Raw genomic sequence first — 20,421 nt, 5'->3', positions numbered from 1 at the left:
AGGTAGCTGTCCAGCTCCTTGATCTGCGCTTTGCAGTAAATGCCTACCTTCTTCCACCGCCCCGATGTCCGTGATTGGCTTTCTGCATGTTGGGCAATCGGATCCAGGTTGAGGGTTCTACAACTAGTTTGGAGTGTTGTTTGGCAACAATTAGAGACACGACGAGACTACCATCCCAAGTGGGCTTCCTATCTATGGGACCCTTGGAACCTGTCTTGTAGCTGTCTGAACATGCATTTTTTTTTTTCTTTTCAGAGAGTAGGTCCTAAAATTTCAAAAGATTAGGTACTATATCTAAAAATAAATAAATAAATCTAAAAGTCTCCCTTGGATTGACCTCTTAACTTTGAGAGTTTGTGAATCTGAGACTATTATGTGTACTTAATGACAATAGTCAAGCAACAAACTATAGTGTACCTGCTTCTAGATTGTACCTGCTTCTAGATTGTAACATCGTTTTTAGGCTTGCTAACCTTGAGAGTTTCCTGGGTCTGCTTACTATGTGATTAGTCAATCTTCCATGTGTATTTACATGAATGAGTCGATTATAATATCCCTGCTTGTGCCGCGCTGCAGGAGATGGGGTGGTTCCTGTTCAGACAGCTCACCACGGTGCGAAAGCTCCGTGTGCACTGCCACTTCTTCAGCCAAAGGCAGAGTCCTGGCTCACTTCCGGTTATTTGGGAGACACTAAGTCATACTATCTATAACTGAACTGTTACTCCAAGTCCGTGTCATCTTTCCTTCCAGCCGCCTTGCCCCCAGAGTCCTGCGGGGAAATGTGCACAGCTGATTATAGATTATCGAGCAGGTGTGTCCTAGTAGGCTAGAGCTGACTGATATTGAGAGGACAGATCTGAAACATTCATGGATGGAAACAGCGTCACAGACCAGAAGAATCAAGGGTTGGATATGCAGTGGTTACTCCCTAGGAAACTTGAGAAACCATAGCATTGCCACTGGCTGTCTTAGCCCAGAAGGCTGAACTCAAAGTCCTCACCCACGCCTTATGCTTTAGCAGAGGTCAGAGGGCAAGCACACACTCTGACTCTAAGTAAGGAAGACACGTTGGTGGCCTTCTCTTCCCGGGAGATAGAGAAAAATATGTACTTTGGGCCTTCTTTGGGTTCAAGGGAGATAGAAAAAATATACAAAAGTCTGCCAGTTTCCCAAATGAGCTTTATAGATACACCAGGCCTGTCTTCCACTGATGTGCTGACTTGCTATCTTGGTTCTAGAGATGGGGCTGGAGAGCCATTTTGCTCATCAAGACACCGAAAATTATATTCAGCCTGTCCTAATATGACAGTGCCATACATTCAGTCTTTTTTTTTTTTTTTAGATTTAGTTATTTATTTGAAAGGCAGAGTTACAGAGAGGCAGAGAGAGAGAGAGAGAGAGATCTTCCATCTGCTGCTTCACTCCCCCAAATGGCCACAATGACCGGAGCTGGGCTGATCTGAAGCCAAGCTTAGAGCTTCTTCTAGGTCTCCCGTGTGTGTGTGTGGGGGGGGGGGGGGGATCACCTGGGCCATCTTCTGCTGCTTTCCTAGGCCATAGTAGAGTGCTGGATCGGAAGTGGAGCCACCTGGACTTGAACCGGTGACCATGTGGGATGCTAGCACTGCAGGGGGCGTTCCCTCCCCTCCCCCCGCCCAACCCAATGCGAATCAAGGGCCTAGTCCTGGTTCAGGACTGAAAGCTTTCTGCTGAGAAAAATGACTGACTTCCCTGGCTTTCATTACAGGTCTAGGAATGTTGGTATGTGGTTGCCTTTACCGCTGCTGTGGAATTGTGATACGTATGCAAGATAAAGCTGTCTAGAGGCTGGTGCCGCGGCTCAACAGGCTAATGTGGTGGGAGTCAATGGGAGAACATATGTGAATATAAAATGTGCTCTTTAATATAAATTTATAAGATTACATATAAAACATATATTCCCAGCCGGGAATCCAGACCATAAAGAAATAAAGTGGGGGTTAATCTGAGAGCCTGGAGTCTTAGGGGCTCTAGGGCAAGGAGATCGTTTTGGTCCCAGGTGTGGCTCCTGAAAAGGCCAGGTGGTGAGAGCAGAGGAATGGAGTGCCGGCGGAACCAGTGCGCCAGCCAGTAGACCGGAATGCTGGCGCAGACAAGAGAAGTGAGCCGGCTGGGCGTGGGGGTTGTAGGGAGGAGCAGGGACCCACATGTGGGCTTTGAAGCTGATGGGGAGCGTCTTGGAAGAGGTGCCCTGGGAGTGAGATCACCTAAGGTCAAACTAGGTCACCCAAGGACACCTTGCCTAGCACAGCGCGGGGGGGGGGGGGGACGTGCCTGTCCTCCCACTTGGGTCCAAGCACTAGGTCCTGCGGTGATGCAAGTTGAAAGGAAGCAGATGCGGTCTCTGGGAGGTGCAGCAGAATGTTCTGTCCAGGGCCGTTCTTTCGTCTTTAAGGCGGGGCCGCGTTTTCAAGGGCTGAGTGCGCGTGCGCGTGCTTTGCGGGGGCGTTCTTGTGGGCCGGGTGTGGAGATCTCCGCGACCAAACAGGGCTCCCCTTGAACGTGTGGGTTCTCTGAGATCTGAACCCTGGAGCCTGTAGTTTGGGCTTGAGTTAGCATTTGTGGATCAGCCTAAAAAGAAAGCACAGAAGGGCTTTGAATCCTGGCCCTATCCCCAAGTAGCTACTTTACTGAAGTTGGTGAAAACTCACAAAATGCTGCCAGACACAAAACAAGAATAAGGCTGGCGCCGCGGCTCACTAGGCTAATCCTCCGCCTTGCAGCGCCGGCACACCGGGTTCTAGTCCCGGTTGGGGCGCCGGATTCTGTCCCGGTTGCCCCTCTTCCAGGCCAGCTCTCTGCTGTGGCCCGGGAGTGCAGTGGAGGATGGCCCAAGTGCTTGGGCCCTGCACCCCATGGGAGACCAGGAGAAGCACCTGGCTCCTGGCTTCGGATCAGTGCTGTGCGCCAGCCGCGGCGGCCATTGGAGGGTGAACCAATGGCAAAAGGAAGACCTTTCTGTCTCTCTCTCTCACTGTCCACTCTGCCTGTCAAAAAAAAAAAAAAAAAAAAAAAAAAAAAAAAAAAAAAGCTAAACCTGGGGCTAGGAAGTTTCTTGACAACTTCCTCTCTTCTGATGCTGCAAAGGCCCCCACTTTGCCCCATAACCAGCATGAAGCAGTCAGAGCGCCCATCATCCCTAGTCCCTCGGGACTGGGGAGTTAACAAGGAATAGGGGGGGATCAAAACCAGACTCATAGTCTCTTGTCTGTCTCTCTTAGCCCAAGGGGTCCTTGCCTGTCCTTTATCAAAAGGAAGTCACTGACTTGAGGCAAGGATCCAGCTGGCCCTACAAGGTTCTAATCGTGCAACTCCAGAAGTCGTTTGCTTCTCCAATAGATAAGAACTTTGATGGCCAGTGATGTCCTGGAGTGGTTTGTGTAGGGGAATTCCAGGTTCTGGCAGAATGTGGCTGCCACCATCACATAACCCCCAGACCAACTGGGGCACACCTGGCCACCATCTTCCCTAAAGAGCAGGGCGTCACTGACCAATCAAAGGAAGGTCACAAGCTCCACCGACCAACCAGGAACTTGGACACGAGCTGATCATGCACCTCTCAGCTCCAATTTTACCCTGTAAGAACCTTTGCCCCTAACTCCTCCAGCAATTAAGCACTAGCTGCCCAACTCTTTGCTCTGCATTTTGCAACAAATACCTCCCCTCTCCCACCAGCCTGATGTCCGTGATTGGCTTTCTGCACGTCGGGCAAGAGGACCCAGCCCAGGGATTCTGCAGCAATGCCTCCAATTAGTTTGGGGTGTTGTTTGGCAACAGGCTGGGCTTATGTGGGACAGGGGATGGCCCAAGTCCTTGGGCCCCTGCACCCACATGGGAGACCCAGAAGAAGCTCCTGGCTCCTGGCTTTGGATTGGCGCACCTCTGGCCATTTAAGCCATCTGGGGAGTGAACCAGCGATGGAAGACCTATCTCTCTGTCTCTACCTCCCTCTGTAACTCTGTCTTTTAAAATAAAATCAGTCTTTAAAAAATATGAAAAACTGGTGTCCTCTGTTGAAAAAAAAATAATTGAGGGTTTCAAGAAGGTGACAGCAAGTTGCGTACACGACTTCTCGAGAGCTGCAGGCCTGTGCAGCCCTGTGCCCTGGAGCTGACCCTGGCCTCTGGACATCACCAAGGTAGTTGCTTGGCCCAGAGAGGCAAGGGCAGCTTTGCCAACACTCAGGCTCAGGCGGAATCTGGATTACGTTGCCCCGTTGCCCGCTGCCTGCACAGAGCGCCATGGTGAGGCTCCTTCCCACTGCTGGTCTGATTGTCCTGTAGATGAGCAGCGAGGGGCCCTGTCTGAGGGCTGTGATGCAGGTGTCACGTGGACTGTGGCCGCCAATCAGAGCGAGGGGGGCCGGGGAGCAGCCGCCTGCTGCTCCGAGGGACTTCACAGGAATGCAAGCCTTGGAAGAAGCCACGACAAAGAGGAAATTCTTCCTCTCCCCCCAGCACGCCGAGGGCCGGGTCCCAGATTCACCACAGCCCACTTGGCAGAGGAAGAGCACGCGGCTGAGTTTCATGGTTTGCACTGGCAGAGGACTCCTGGCCTGGCACAGCCCACGACACCCCTTCTGGGCTGCGCGTCTCCCGAGAGAGGTCGCTGGGAAAGGCATCTTGGGCGGTTCAGGCTGTTTCCAAGGTCAAGGCTATCATTAGCTGGGTTGCTTGTTATCTCTGAACAGTGGGCTCTAACCAGGAGAGGGCTCTGGGTCCCGCGGGCTGGGAACATGATTGGTGACGCAATGAGGAATTCAGGCCCTGCGCCCTGTTAGAAGAACCATGCTTACAAATGTCCCCAGTAGGTCTCTCTGGGGCCCCTCCCCATGCTGTCCTGCCTCAATGCAGTCACAGGTAAACCAGAGCACACAGATCCTCTGCACAGGTTCTCTGTGCAGCAAGCATTGGAACAGATCCAAGCACTGGAAAGATCCAAGAGAACTTGACCCACTGCTTCTGCGTGTACCGAGCCCAGTGATTATGGGCACCTGTGGGTCCTGGGGCCCCTCCTGGTGTAGGCAGGCAGATGGGATAAAATTGATTAGGCTTGTGGGCTGGAAGACCACACCTTCACCATGCCCCCTGTGTGATCTCATGCCCCTACCTGACCCCACCTGTACGTCCACTTGCCCATTGGGCTGCATAACCACCCCCTTTGGAAGTGGATAAAAGGCCCGGGTCACGGTGGGCCCCTCCTGTATTTGCCCTTGTTGCCCCACGCCTTCGGGCCGCCCACTCCCTGCTTTCCTGTCTGCACCCCAGCCTGCTCTCTGCCTGGTATGGACCCAACTTAGCTTCTAGACTTCTCATTCTCCCCTAAATAAAGCCCTCACTCTCCTGCACAGTTCTCTCACTGAATAAAATCCTAAAAACTCACCATGCTGTCTGGTCTATTTGAGCTGGGGTATTCAGAATTCTTCTCTGAATCCGTGGCAAGAGCCCACAAGATTATCACTGTTGAAAAATATTAATAAGCAGGATGGTATCCCTCCCAGATTCTGCCTTGCCTCATCCTCCGTGTCTCCTGGTCCCTGCTCAGCAGTTCTCCAATGGGCATGCCATGTTGCTCCATACCAACCGCCCATCCCTACTAAGCGTCTCCTCTTTCCTTTCTCCCTGTGTGATAAACACACAGAAAGAAGACACCAGTGTAGTCACAGCTGAGGTTACAGTAGCCCTCGCTTCTCTGTGGTTTTACCTTGCATGTTTCAATTACCTGCAATCAACTGAGGTCTGAGAAATATTATGATAGTGCCAGGAGGAATTAAGATGTTTTGAGAAAGAGGAAAACACACTCATATAACTTTTATTACAGTCTATTGTTACAACTGTCCTATTTTATCATTTGTTTTTGTTGGTAACCTCCTTAGACCAGGTCTGTGTGTATAGGAAGAAAACGTAATTTATACAGGGTTTGCTGCTGTCCAGTTTGAGGCATCCATTGAGGGTCTTGGAATGCATCCCCTATGGACAAAAGGGGACTAACAGAAATAGATGTTAGCACCACTCCATGATTCAGAGGTTTTTCAGAAAAATTAGTTTCAGTTACTCCCTATCTCAATCTCCAGTCTCTCACTCTCCTTTTTCCTTAGTTTCTTTTTTAAAAATTTTATTTTTTTTAAAATTTTGTTTATTGATTTGAAAGGCACAATGATAGATAAAGGAAACAAGAGAGAGGGAGAGAGAGAAAGAGAGAGAGATCTTCCATTTCTTCCTTTTTTTTTTTTTTGGTTCATTTCCCAAAAGCCTGCAGTGGAACCAGGAACTCCATCTGGGCCTCCCACGTGGGTGGCAGGGGCCCAAGCACTTGGCTCATCTTCCACTGCTTTCCCAGGCACATTAGCAGGGAGCTGGTTTGGAAGAGGAGCAGCTGGGACATGAACTGGCACGCATAGGGATGCCAGTGTCACAGGTGGAAGCTTAGCCTACTATGCCACAGCACCAGCCCCAAGATAAATTAATTATAAAAATTTTATTTGAGGGCTGGTGCCGCGGCTCACTAGGCTAATCCTCCGCCTAGCGGCGCCGGCACACCGGGCTCTAGTCCCGGTTGGGGCGCCGGATTCTGTCCCAGTTGCCCCTCTTCCAGGCCAGCTCTCTGCTGTGGCCCAGGAGTGCAGTGGAGGATGGCCAAGTGCTTGGGCCCTGTACCCCATGGGAGACCAGGAAAAGCACCTGGCTCCTGGCTCCTGCCATCGGATCAGCGCGGTGCGCCGGCTGCAGCGCGCCGGCCGCAGCGGCCATTGGAGGGTGAACCAACAGCAAAAGAAGACCTTTCTCTCTGTCTCTCTCTCTCACTGTCCACTCTGCCTGTCAAAAAAAAAAAATTTATTTGAGAGTCAAAGAGAAAGAGCAAGAGAGATAGACATGGGATGGAGGAGAGAAGGAGAAAGAGAGAGAAGATGAGAGAGAGAGCAAGCAAGCATGAGCTCTTATTCACTGGCACATCCAGTAACTCAGTTCAAGTCTCCCACATGTGGCAGGAACCCAATTATTTGAGCCACCACTGCTGCTTCCCAGGGTCTGTGTTAGCGGGAAGCTGAGGTGTGGAGCCGGAGCTGAGGCTTGAACCCAGAACCCCTGATATGGGATGTGGGCATCCTAACCAGCAGCCCACCCCTACAGATCATGTTTTTAACACCTCATTAAAGCTCTCCCTTCCCAAGGCTTCTCCTGGCCCCCCAGAAAAGATCATCCCCTTTATTTTATTCTTAAACTTTCAAGGTTTGCTTTGAACATCTAGATATTTATCCCACAGGGAACTTATTTTGGTGCATGGGATGAGTGAGGCCTCTAATTTTATTTAACATGCTCCTCTGGAAACCACCTGTGCCAGCACCGGCCGAGCTACAGCGCCACCTGTCACATAGGATGTGTTCACTCGTTGACTGGCCGCTTCCCTAGCTCTCTGTCATGCTCTGTTGGTCCCTTTTTAGACTGTCGGGGTCATTTTTCTCTCTGAATATCTTGACATCTGATGAGTGCTCTATTTGGTTCATTTCCAGTAGTGCCCTGTCCGTTCTTTGCTCTTCCAGAAAAAACTTAATCAGCGCATCCAGGTCAATGAAATACCTATCAGTATTTTGGTGGCTTTTTATTAGATTGATTGACAAGTGTGTTAAAAACCCCCACTGGGAAATCTATTAATTCCAGCCTGCCATTCTGGCCATGGTACATATTTTGTTCACCTCTGTATCTGAGCCTAGGCTGTTCGGCTGATAGCAATGTTCCTAGCTGTATTTTCCTATTTTGTGTGTGTGATTATACAATGACCTTCTTTGAGCCCTAATAAGGAATTTTTACCTTAAAGCTCATTTGGTCTGATGTTAACATAGGAGTCACAGTTTTGTTTTTTTTTTTTTAGATCAGTATTTGCCTCAATAGTCTTTCCTATCTGATTAACCTTCCTTTCATTCTTTTCTTTTAGGTATGTTTCTTCTGAGCTTTATGTTTCTTTTAAGCATATGTTTTTACTTAGTCTGATAGTCTGTATTTTAATGTTGAGTTCAGATGATTCAACTTAATTGTGGTTAATAATGTTATTTGATACTTCCTGTTTTCCATCCCTTTTCTTCTTTTTCTCTCCTTTCTGACAAATCTTTTAGATTTTTCAAGTTTTCTTTTCTTTTTTTATTTACTTATTTTTTTTTGACAGGCAGAGTGGACAGTGAGAGAGAGAGACAGAGAGAAAGGTCTTCCTTTGCCATTGGTTCACCCTCCAATGGCCGCCGCGGCCGGCGCACTGCGCTGATCTGATGGCAGGAGCCAGGTACTATTCCTGGTCTCCCATGGGGTGCAGGGCCCAAGCACTTGGGCCATCCTCCACTGCACTCCTGGGCCACAGCAGAGAGCTGGCCTGGAAGAGGGGCAACCGGGACAGAATCCGGCGCCCCGACCAGGACTAGAACCCGGTGTGCCGGCGCTGCAAGGCGGAGGATTAGCCCAGTGAGCCGTGGCGCCTGCTCAAAGTTTTCTTTATTCCAACTATTCCTTCGACTGGTTTAGAAGTTACACAATCAATTTATTTTATGAAGGTTACAGGTAAAGTTTTTTAAACACGCGCTTGACTTCACAAGGTCTAACGTTAATGTCTCTGGCCTCCTTTTAAATAGCAGAATTTATTTTTAAATTCCCTCCATCTGTAAACATGTATCCTCAGGTGGCTTGTGAGCAAGGAGATCGAGGACTAGGTTGGGATTCTCCAGGTCCAAGTATCTCCATTTGCAAAATGAAGAGATTTCTGGTCCTGTGCTTGGAGTGGGGCTGGGATCCTCCACGTTCCTCCATCCCAGGTCCCTGTCCCACTCCCTGAGGCCGGCCTCCTCAGAGCTCCAGGGTCTCATGGGTCTCTGTGCCCAAGACACAGAGAGGCGAGACAACCTCTGAGACTCCTCCCATCTCCATCCCAGAGTTTTCAGGTGAACCAAGGAGCCCGTTGCCCTATTATAAACATCTTTTGACTTTATTTTGCATAAAGATGCATAAAGATGTATGCTGGGCCCTCCCCTCACGTCAGGGTAGGAGGGAAAGTCACTTCCAACTGCATCACATAGCAAAACGATCATGTGTAGGAAGTCAGCAGCCGTCCTAGCTCTACCACTCACTGGCTGAAAACCAGGAGACAGGAGCTTCCTCCAGGCCTCCCACTCCCATGCAGGTGCAGGGGCCCAAGCACTTGGGCCATCTTCTACCGCTTTCCCAGTCCATAGCAGAGAGCTGGATTGGAAGTGGAGCAGACGGGACTTGAACCAGCGCCCATATGGGATGCTCGCACTGCAAGTGGCAGCTTTACCCGCTATGCCACGGTGCAGGCTGGAGATTGTTTTGTTTTTACAAACAAGCCTTGACTATCCAAATAAATATCATATACTTCAAACATGTCACTTGGCTGGGACTTCAAAACTCATTCTGACAATGTCCTGCTACTTAAATCTTCTTCAAATGTATCTTTTGGGGCCTGGTCCTATGGTATAGTAGGCTAAGCCTCTCCTGAAGTGCGGGCATCCCATATGGGTGCCAGCTCTACTTCTGATTCAGCTCTCTGCTTATGGCCTGGGAAAGCAATGGAAGATGGCCCAAGTACTTGGGCCCCTACATCTATGTGGGAGAACCAGAAGCTTCTGGCTCCTGGCTTTGGATCAGCCCAGTTCTGACCACTGGGCCATTTGTGGAGTGAACCAGCGGATGGAAGACCGCTCTCTCTCTCTGTCCCTTTCTCTGTCTGTAACTCTACCTCTCAAACAAATAACAATGTTAAAAAAAAAAATAAAAGATGACATCTTTTGGTGTCATCTCAAGAGCTGGGATCGCCTTGGTGTGGTTGCTCCATGGATTGGACTGGATTGAATTTTGATGAAAAACCCGAGTGAGATAACTCAAATGTGTTTCAAAACAGTGAAGAATGCTTTCTGTGCCATGAGCTTGCTTTTCTGAAATGCAGGCCTCTGGTACCATTTGCCTGCAGGAGGATGAATATGGCCAGCTGGCTAGGTTTGCTTACAGAACAGTGCACTGGGCATTCAGACCAATAGGAGACATGTCCTGGGTGATGCCGTGACCCCGACTCCCAGAGAACTACACAGAACTGTCATCTGGGACGGAACCAGATGATTTCCCCTGATGTGACTTACAAAGGTAGGTGCATGGGCGTGGCTTTGGGGGAGAGGAAGCAGCTCTGCTGGCAGGGCCTTTGCTTTGAGCCGCAGGGAACAGGCCCTTACTGGAGTTAGGGGACCAGCAGGAGGCAGAGGGCTTCCTCTGATCCTGCCTGACTCCCAGATGCCCCCGGCTCTGTCTGTGCACCTCTCTCTTCACCGCACAGGGGATCCATGTCCTGCACTGCGGCAGAGATGGGCTTATGGGGAGAACTCAGAAGCTCTTAGCCCGGGGAGGAGGTACGTGGGTGGTAACAAAAGCCAATGCTGCATTCTCATTAAGAGTTCCTCTCTAAAGCACCCATTTGGGTCATTCTTCCAGAATCCTTCCTTTCTTTCTCTTTTTCTTCTGAACTAATATGGAGTCATCATTTCATAACCAACGTGAGCCAAGGCCCTTCCCATAAAAGGAGAATTGCGTCTCTGGGGAGAGGCAGAGCCCACCCAGTAAGAAGCAAGGGGAGTGGAGAGCTCATCTGAACCTGAACTTCAAGGTGGGGAGAGAGGGAAGCAGGAGGAGCAAAAAGGGATGTGTGTTGGAACGAAAAGCAGAGCAGCTCCAGCACTTTCAGACGGACAGGCTGATGACTCCTGGGCTGTGTGGGGTTTTAAGGCATCCTTGAGCCCCTGCAGACTCCCTGCAGAGGACATTTCCCTCGTTGTTGCCACGCCACGGGTTTTGACTGCTGGTGTCTGTTTAGTCTGGGAGATTGATTGATTGAGCCCTGTGTTAGGGCTCTTCAGAGAAACAACCTATAGGATATATGTGTATGTACATGCATGCATATATATATGTATTCATGAGTGTGTCTATCATCTGTCAGACGAGATCGGGCGCGTTCAGGGTGGTATGGCCGTAGACAATGTCTATCATCTATCATCATCTGTCATCTATCTGTCATTATATATTTGTCGATTGATTAAGACGGTTACTTTAAGAAATTGACTCCTGTAATCACGGTGCTGGCAAGTCTTGAATCTGCAGGGTGAGCTGGGGGCCGAGGAAGGGCTGATGGTCATGCTAGAGGCCGACGGCTGTCTGGAGATAGAGCTGCCTCTCCTGTGGGGGCCTCAGTCTGCCCGGCAGGCCTTCCACTGGCTGCCCAAGGCCCGCCCTCATGGCCGAGGGCCGTCTGCTTTACTCCAGCTGGCTGCTTTAGCTGTCAGTCTCCTCGGGACGGGTGGTTACCCACATATCTGTGGCCCCGGCAAGCTGACACACAAAATCGCCCTTGCTATCTCTAACATGATATCTGACGGGGATCCACCCAGAGAGGAACCCGGAAGCCATGAAGCTGTGGGTGGTTGACTGGTTCATAGTCTCAGAAATCACATTCTCTGAAGAAGCCATGGTGGGGGCCCTGGCCTCCTGTCCCCTCCTCACCCAGCCCCCACCTCAGGAAAGTACACGTGCAGAGGTGTGCCTCTGTCGCTGCACCTGACAGCCAAGCGCAGGTGTTCCTGTGAGCATTAATTAATTGTGAAATTCCTCAATGCAACACAAAGTCTACCGGAAGACACGAGGGGCTGCACACCCCCACCCCCATCCCTGCCTCTCCTTGTTTGTTTTGTGTGCCTCGGTCGGACTCACATCCACTGGGACCTGTGCTGCTGCAAGGCAGGAGATGAGAGTCTAGGAGTCTTTAGAGAGGTGGTGAGGGACGTGAGGCGGAGGGGACAGCAGTAACTGAAGCCGGACCGATTTCTGTCTATGTGCGTACATTCTAAGCCCCGCCCACATTAGGCCCCTGCTCCCCGAATGCCACTGTGCACCCGCGTCCCCTCCGCAGCCCCGACGCTGGGTTTTGGCGACGCGGGCATTAACACACTCATTCCCCCAAAAGCTGCAGCTCCGTTCATGCTATTCCCGGAGTTGTTACCCGTGAGTGCTAGGCCCTTGGGGAGCCCACTGGGCAAATGCCCTTGAGTCCGGCTGTGGGTCATGGGGGCGATTTCTGGGTTTGTTCAATCTTCTGTGTGACTTCTGCTTCTGGTTGCACATCTATTAACCGAGCTGTCTCTCAGTGCATTTATTTGTGGTTAGCATAGCCACATGAGTGCATCCGTGAGGCTGCCACTTGGGATGCCTGCATCCCATATGGGAGTGCCTGCACACCCTGGGAAGCAGCAGGCGATGACCCAAGTGCCTGGGTCCCTGCCAGCTGTCCGGGAGGCCTGGATTGAGCTTTGGGCTAGTGGTCTTAGCCTGGCCCAGCCATGGCTGTTCTGAGAATTTGAGGAGTGAACCAGTGAATGGGAGATCTCTCTCTCTCTCTCTCTCTTTGCCTGTCAAAGAAATAAAATGGAATATGTATATAAATGAAAGCATATTTTGCATTCTTTTATATATACAGAAGTATTCATGTATATAAACTGTATAAAACAGTATCTGACAAGGCCTTGAACTCAGCCAGAGCTTTGCATGGCTTCTGTGATGCTGGGTGCAGGGAACACACAGGCCCCGCAGCCACAGCCACTGGCACATGGGAGACCTCGGCCCCTGGAACAGAAGACTTAGCAGGCCAGGGAGCCACAAAGCAACAGGTACCGGATGCTCAAGCCTTGCTGCCCCCAAAGCCAGGGGCCAGTCTCCCACCCTCGGACTGCAGGGGGAGGGCAGGCGCTGCTCAGCCAGCTGAGACCCATCAACAGCGGCATTTCCAAGAGGAAGAGTAAGGAGTTGAGAAAAAATGATCCGGCAAGACTGGGGCTCTGCTGCAGGTGACTGGCGGGAGATGGGTGGACACACACACACTCCCCCTACAGGCCGACTCAGACCTGGTGACCTGGGCTTGGGTGCAGCAGGACTCCCAGACTGAGGCCAAGGCTCGGGGAGGGGGAAGGCCATGACCGATGGTGGCAGGCCCAGGAAGGGTGCAGTGGACTCACGGTTCCTGCACTTTCTCTTCTCAGGGGCGGAGTGTTGGTGTGAGGGCGGCAGGCGGTTCAGCCAAAGCCCCAAGTGCACAGCTGCCATTCACTGTCCACTGGAAGTAGGAAGTGGCCCGAGGTGACCCGGATGATGGGGTTTTTGAGTTGGAGATGGCCTGTTCACCTCTGACCCTGGCTGGGGCCCGTTTCCTGTCCAGGTAGAAGGGGCCTGCTTCTGGAGAGGCGGAGCGCTGCAGATTCTGTAAACGGCCAAGCTTCTGGGAGACCAGCGTTGTGTGTCAGTTCTCTAGAATGTCCAGTTGGAAGCCCTGGGTGGCCAGGGCACCTGGGACACTTGCGAAGCTGGATCTCAGCCTGCAGCCAGCACCCTGCCTGCCCCTCATGCCTATTCGCCCCAGTCCCAGAACTAGCTGGGCTTCTCCGTGGGTAGCTCTGGCCCCGTCACCCCAACCTGCCTGCTGAATGCCACACTTGACTTGGCTGGCCCTAGAAGGGCACTGCTCCCCTGAGCCTAAGCATTTGTACTTAACATCTTTGCAATTAACATTAAATTTATAAATATACACAAGACCTGGCTTCCTCACATTTCTTACTATCCGCTTCAGCCCTGCTTTGGACTCGGGCAAATTCTCTCCGTTGCCATACAAATGTATGTTGATGACTAAATTAACACAGGACATGGCCGCTTATGAGAACGAGTCTTCTCGGGGGAATTCGCCTGTGTGGTTAGAGCGTCAAGGGAAACCGTTTCTATCTGATGTGTGCAGGTGGCGATGGGGGGAATGACTGCGGGGCAGCTGCCTTTAACCCTAACGCATGATTAAAAGATGATGGCCAGCAAGCATAAGCAACCCAGGTAAGGAAAATTTCTTTTAGCAGTGCTGCTAATTAAGTTCTGTCCTCAATGACACTGATAGAACACAGGTCTGTCTGAGGTCAGAAGAGCTAAAGCCATTTGAAATGAAGAAAAGGGACCAGCGTTGTGGCACAGTGCGTCTGGCAGCTGCCTGTGATGCCAGCGTCCTGTATTGGAGCACTGGTTCAAGTCCTGGCTGTTCTGCTTCCCACCCAGCTCCCTGCTGATGCTCCTGGGAAAACAGCAGAAGATGGCCCAAAACTTGAGCCTGGCCACCCCCACGGGAAGACTGGATGGGATTCCAGGCTCCTGGCTTCAGCCTGGCCCAGACTAGGCTGTTGTGGCCATTTGGGGGAGTGAGCCAGCAGATGGAAGATCTCTCTCTCTGTCTCTTCCTCTCCCTCTGTCATTCTGCCTTTCAAATAAAACAAAGTAAATCTTAAAAAAAATTAAGGAAATAAAGAGTAGTTTCTCTGTTGTTACAGGCTAATAACAGAAACGTGCCTCAGAAGACCACCCGTGGTTCTAGAAAGAGTGGTTTTGCTGTCAGTGTGCAATGCAAGTCTTCTGGAGAGGCTCACGTGGAAGCAGCCATTAATCACAGCAATTCAAATGCCACTGGCGGTTTATGCAAGGACCACACCAGCCTGCTCAGTCTCCTGGGTAGAAGCCTCAGGGACCCTCCTCGGGCCGAAATGTAACTAAATCAGTGTTACTGTGAATGCCGACTTGATTCAGCACAATTCTATCTCTATCATCACATACTTGGTCTTAACTGACACGTTTCAACATTATAGAAGATTCTAGACATTCTCAGACCATCATTTAATGTCACGACGACCAGGTGAGAAATGTAAGCTGTACTCACATCCTTATTGGATTCCAAGTTTGTGTTTTTAAAAATCAGACGATACCTTCTTGAGTTAAAAATCAGACCGACAGACATTAACACGATGGCAGATAGCCAACTGCAAAGAGGCTTTAATTATGGTGGCAATCATGAAATGCGAGGGTACATCTGAGCTTGTGAGAAACAGAATTAGAACCTAAGTTTATTTTAGTGCAGAAAGTTTTGAAGTCCATGCATATGTGGGATCTTCAAAGAGTTCATGGAAGGCCCATGTTGGGGTGCAGGGGCCTCCCAGGATCCCACACTGGAGCCCCGTTTTGAGTCCTGGCTGCTCTGCTTCGGATCCAGATCCCTGCTAATGCGCCTGGGAAGATCTGGGTGGCGTTCCAGGCTCCTGGTTCATGCCGGCCCAGCCCTGGCTGTTGCAGCCGGCAGACGGAGGATTTCTCTCTGTCGCTCCCTCTTTCTCTGTCATTCTGCCTTGCAAATAAATTAAAAAATCTTTTTTAAAAGATTTTGAAAATGCATATTAATTAAAAAAAACTATGCCAGGATTCCAAGTGTTTTTTTTTTTTCTTTTTGCTCCAAAACAAATTCACCTTTAATTTCACTTTTCCAGGAACTTCCTGAAGTGCTCTTACATGCTGCTGATATAACTACCATTAAAATGCATCCGACCTCTTGCGAGAGCCTTATAGGCTTTGAGTTATTTTTTCGCAGGCAGTTGGTTGATGGAGGTGTGGTACCCACAGCTCACCCAGCCCCTGTGGACAGCAGGAAAGTCCACAAGAACTGCGGGGCCTGTGGAAGGGGTGAGAATTCATTGTCCTTGCCTCATGGAATCTGGTGTCGTTTTACACCAGGGATCTGCAGCTAAGAGAGCTCCATGTCACTTTAAAACCCTCTGTCAAAATCTAATAAGAGCCTTAAGAGTTTTACTGGGGGTTACTGGGGCAGGGAGGGCAGGAAAGGCAGGGAGAGACTGGAGAGAAGGCAGAGTGGACAAAGAAACTCCTGGTGCTGCTGCTGCTCTCTGAAGTGCCTCCTGTCCTCTCGCTAGTCTGCACCTCTGCAGGGGCACCAACCGGCCTCTGCAAAGAAGGAACACAAACCTTTCTCTTTAGCTCCAACTCTCTTGGTGTTATAAAATGAAGGGCAAAAAAAAAATCAAAGAGATCATGACACAATTTCAATACTAAGCTTTTCTTTCTTCCTCTTTCTTTCTTTCTTTCTTTCTTTCTTTTCTTTCTTCTTCTTCTTCTTTTTTTAAAGATTTATTCATTTGAAAGTTACAGAGAGAGAGAGATCTTCCATCCACTGGTTCACTCCCCAGGTGGCCACAATGGCCAGGGCTGGGCTGAAGCCAGGAGCTTCATCCACGTCTCTCATGTGGGTGGCAGGAGCCCAAACACTTGGGCTGCTTTTCCTAGGCCATGAGCAGGGAGCTGGATTGGAAGTGGAGCAGCCTGGACTCGAACAGGTGCCCATACAGGATGCCTGTGTCACAGGTGTCAGCTGTCTCTGCAATGCCACAACACCAGCCCCACAAAAGCTTTTCAAACTCGGGACATTCTTGAGAAACACGAATGGACTTTCAAACGTTCATGGAAAAAATTGGGATTAAAAGCTAAATTCGGGGCTGGTGCTGTGGCGTAGTGGGTTAAGCCTCCGCCTGTGGCGCCAGCATCCCATATCAGGGGCTGTTCCTCTTCTGATCCAGCTCTCTGCTATGGCCTGGGAAAATAGTAGAAGATGGTCCAAGTCCTTAGGCCCCTGCATGTGCGTGAGGGACTTGGAAGAAGCTCCAGGCTCCTGGCTTTGGGTTGGCCCCACTCCGGCTGTTGCTGCCATTTGGGGAGTGAACCAGCAGATGGAAGACTCTCTCTCTGCCTCTACCTCTCTCTCTGTAACTCTGCCTCTCAAATAAATAAATCAATAAGAATTTTTTTTTAAAGAAAGCTAAATTAATTTTGGTGCAAAAAATTTTGAAATCCATGCATAGTTTTTCCATAATAATTACTTCCATGAACTTTTAAAAAGATGTCTTACTTGCACGGATTTCAAAATGCTTTGCAGCAAGACAAACTTGCATTCCATTTCCCATGGACTTTTTCAAGTGCCCTCATACAGGCATTTCACTAGGAAGGATTTCAAATCACCTTCCAAAAGCTGAGAGGCCAGAGAGGGTCCAATCTGGAGGAGCATGGTTTGGGGGCCCCGCCCCCCACCATGGACTAAGGCATCCACAAAAGCAATCATCTTCCTGCTGGACATGTAAATAGGAATACCACAGAACAATTTTATTCAAAAATAAAAAAGATATTACAAAACTGTTTGTATAGGAAAATGATAATTTACAAATTTATAAATTCCAGTATGAAAAACAGTGATGATGAAATCTGTGATTTAAACTACCTTAAAGCAATGATGGATTTTTTTTCCTTCCATTTTCTTTCTCTTTTTTTTTTAAATGCACAAACGACAGTGCTTAATCTAGGTCATAGCAACAGTAATACTTTATCTAAAGTAGAAATCTACATTTAAAAATATATTCCGTCTATGCAAAATGAGAGAACTTGTGAGTTGGTTGCTGAATTCCTCATCTCATCTCATTAAGGAGCCTCTGCAAGCTGAGAAACCACCAGGGTGGTGGCCACTGAGCCAGGTGTTTATCTGATACAGATTCCCGATGCCAGCACTCGTACTGAGTGCGGTAGGGTACTCCAGCAACCTGAAATGCAAGCTGAGTTTTTTTCAAGTGTGGATAAGGAGTGTAAAGTATGCCATTATTGTCTGTTTCTAGAGTAGGTAGTGGTTACAAAAAAGCCTTCAACTTGATAAAAAATAACCCAGGATTTTCCCTATGCAGCATCAGACGCAATCATTTCAACCCCATGCATTTCTCTGCGGATCAAACGTGGTGTTTCAGGGTTTGGGGCCAGAGTTTTCTCCAGCAAGCGTTTGGCTGTGAAGGTAATCAGGGCTTTACATATGGAAACTATATTCAGGTTACACAACGGAAGACAGCCCTGAGCTGCTTTGATCATCCCTGCGGCATAACAAACCATCAAACAATGCTGCACATGCGTGAGTCCCAGGGAAGTCACCCAGGAGACTGCGTTTTCAGAGACTTCTTGTGGCCAAATCCAAAATACTTAACATGCGTTTCCTAAAGGCAATTCTCATAAGAGTTGATGAGTAGCAAAGTTGAAGAACCACTGGTTGAAGTTTAACAAGGAAAAGAAAAATAGTCAACCAATTATGATGGGCACTAGGAACATTACACCTGCGAGTTACCAGGAGACGCCGTCGTTCCGTGTTTCAGGGGAAGGAACTGAGGTCATGAGCAGCAGCAGACACGGACAGGCTACTACACACACATCAGAGCCTGAACCTATGCACAGAGACAGGGCCACAGGAAGGCCGCTCATGACAGTTCACCAAGGTCTAGCACAGTGAGCCACGGGGTAGGAAGTGAAAAGCTGAAACTCTCCCGGGGGGTGCAGGGGGGGACTGATTTTACGTCCTGTTAACATGTGGGTAAAGGCTGCTGACATGGACAGGACAATTCCCAAACAAACACATTAGTGCACTCTGCCACACTGACGTTCAAACGCCCAAATCCATTGTTAGCTGTGAAAGCGACCGAGCTCACACACACAAAACAAACAAACAAAAAAAACCACACACACAAACCAAAATAAAAAACCCCTGCTCAGCTAAGTCCTAAAGATCAAGGGCAAAGGCAAATCAGGCGTTCCCTGCTTCAGGACGGATTACTTTCTTAGCCCTTGAGACATTCCAGTGCGCACACCCCGAGGTGGTAGAAGACGGAGCACCTTGGTGGAGGAACTGTGCTTTGATCGCCAAGTCATCGACTGCAATAGGAGTCTGTGTGCTGACGATCTAGCAGGACTGGGGGGACACTCCAGTGTCCTGCTCTAACGACTGCCCACCTACACACTGTGCTTTTCCTTCTGGGTCTAAAGGAAGGTGCATTCTCACTGAAGGCTCCTTCAGTAGCAGGGCAACCTGAGACGCTGTCATGTGCAGAGCGCTTAGTGTGAGATCCGGCACAGGTAAAAAGATCATTATGTTTATAGACACCGCTTTTCTACAGCAGAAAGTCTGGGTCTTCTAAGCTCAGGCACAGGAATGGAGACAGCAAGCGCTTCCCTATCACCTGATTTTCACACGGGTACGCTAACCTTTGCATGGAAGTCTCCAAGATATGTGTGTGGAGTGGTTTTCAACTCAGGGAAATGGGTCCCCCTTTCCAGGTCACACGCATTACCCCAGGCCCCCTCTGGCTCCCCAGCACCAGCAGGTATTTGTAACTTCAGCAGGGGCTGAGGTTAGAAGCAGAGATTCTGGAAAAAAAAAAAAAACCTTTCTTCTGATTCCTACTTAGACCAATTACCTTCACCTGCTACGCCCAAGATTCAGGCAGGCAGTGGGAAGTCAGTTCCAACCTGAGCTTATCTGTTGAGCTGATGAAAACGTGATCTTGTCAAGTAGAAACTCACTTTGAACCTATTCTACACACAAGCTAAGGTAATGAATTGGACATGGACTGCTTAGTAGGACAACAGACTATAATGACATTATTTCCAGAGAGAAAATGTCAATGCAAATGTACACTGTGGGTCTTCAGTCTCGGAAAGCCACAATCACCATCAACCAAGCAGGGATGCGTCCATTTTCTTGCAGGTGCAACAGAGCTCATCTGTCTTTGAAGTCGCCCAGGAGCAGAGACGCTTCTCAGTCAGGAAAGACACAGAGAGTCACGAGTCACAGTTAGCCTCGAGCCTGGCTGTTTTGTTGTGGTTTTTCAGCTGTAGCTGGTCTGGTTCAGAAGCAACTGGTTGAAAGGCTTCAAATGCCATCCGATTGGTTCAGATTTATCTCGTCACCAGAAGCTCTGCATGGTCCAGTCTGAGCAGCCTGAAAGCCCACGTGGAGTGCCCATTGGGTTGCAGACACACGCCTCCACCGCAGACAGGTGCGGCCTCTAAGCTTCCTACAAAGAGCAACAGTGGTAAAGCGTTAACAACACACCTTGCAAGCGGCAGTTGCTAAAGGAGAACTGCAGTGAGTTATGACACATAGATTTGACCACTCTACAAGAATTTAACACCGTTCGGACGTGAGGCTCATGTTCAGAGAGCCAGGTGACTCAAGTCCTCTGAGAATAAAGGTTTTCATACCAAGTCTTAGCCAGCCAACATTTGCAGCGAGGGGCTGAAAGACGAGGAAGCAGCCCGAAGCAGCCGCAATGTGTTCATCCACAGGTCTTGGGCTGCTTTGCGCCCTCATTCAAGCACTTAGGGCTTGTTCCCTCTTCGACAGCGCTCCTCAAGAGAACTGACGTGCAGGGAAGGGCTTTGGGATTCTCTGTTCCCTTCTTTCAGAGAACAAAGACGTTTCATGAATAGTGCTGATCTGTGTCTGCAGCTTAGCCTTTCAACCGAAAGCTTCCACTGAACTATCAGAGACGGGTTAGAAAGCATTAAGAAAAGGATACTGCTTCTCCCGGAGTACTCCCACTCTTCTTGGGGCGAACTCCTCAGCAATCGGGAGCTGTTGCATTGTCCTCATCCCAGAAGGCCCTGCCTCTCCGCAGGA

The 20,421-nt window shown here is 49.6% G+C and overlaps 1 protein-coding gene across 3 annotated transcripts in view; it reads right to left on the bottom strand.

The window, feature by feature from the left end:
• Positions 1-17,075: 17,075 nt before the first annotated feature.
• Positions 17,076-20,421, bottom strand: part of TNFRSF19 (TNF receptor superfamily member 19) — a 105,113-nt gene continuing 101,767 nt past the window's right edge. For all 3 annotated transcript variants that reach the window (XM_008259905.5, XM_008259906.5, XM_008259904.5), the window contains exon 10: positions 17,076-19,816. In XM_008259905.5, the coding sequence (XP_008258127.3) occupies positions 19,808-19,816 (9 nt within the window). In that variant the 3' untranslated portion in view covers positions 17,076-19,807. The remainder of the gene's footprint in view (positions 19,817-20,421) is intronic.

The sequence above is a fragment of the Oryctolagus cuniculus genome, chromosome 9 (genome assembly GCF_051225735.1).
Source record: "Oryctolagus cuniculus isolate XC-2025 breed Fujian yellow rabbit chromosome 9, ASM5122573v1, whole genome shotgun sequence".
NCBI classification, from domain to species: domain Eukaryota; kingdom Metazoa; phylum Chordata; class Mammalia; order Lagomorpha; family Leporidae; genus Oryctolagus; species Oryctolagus cuniculus.
This window is presented reverse-complemented; position numbering and strand designations above follow the sequence as displayed.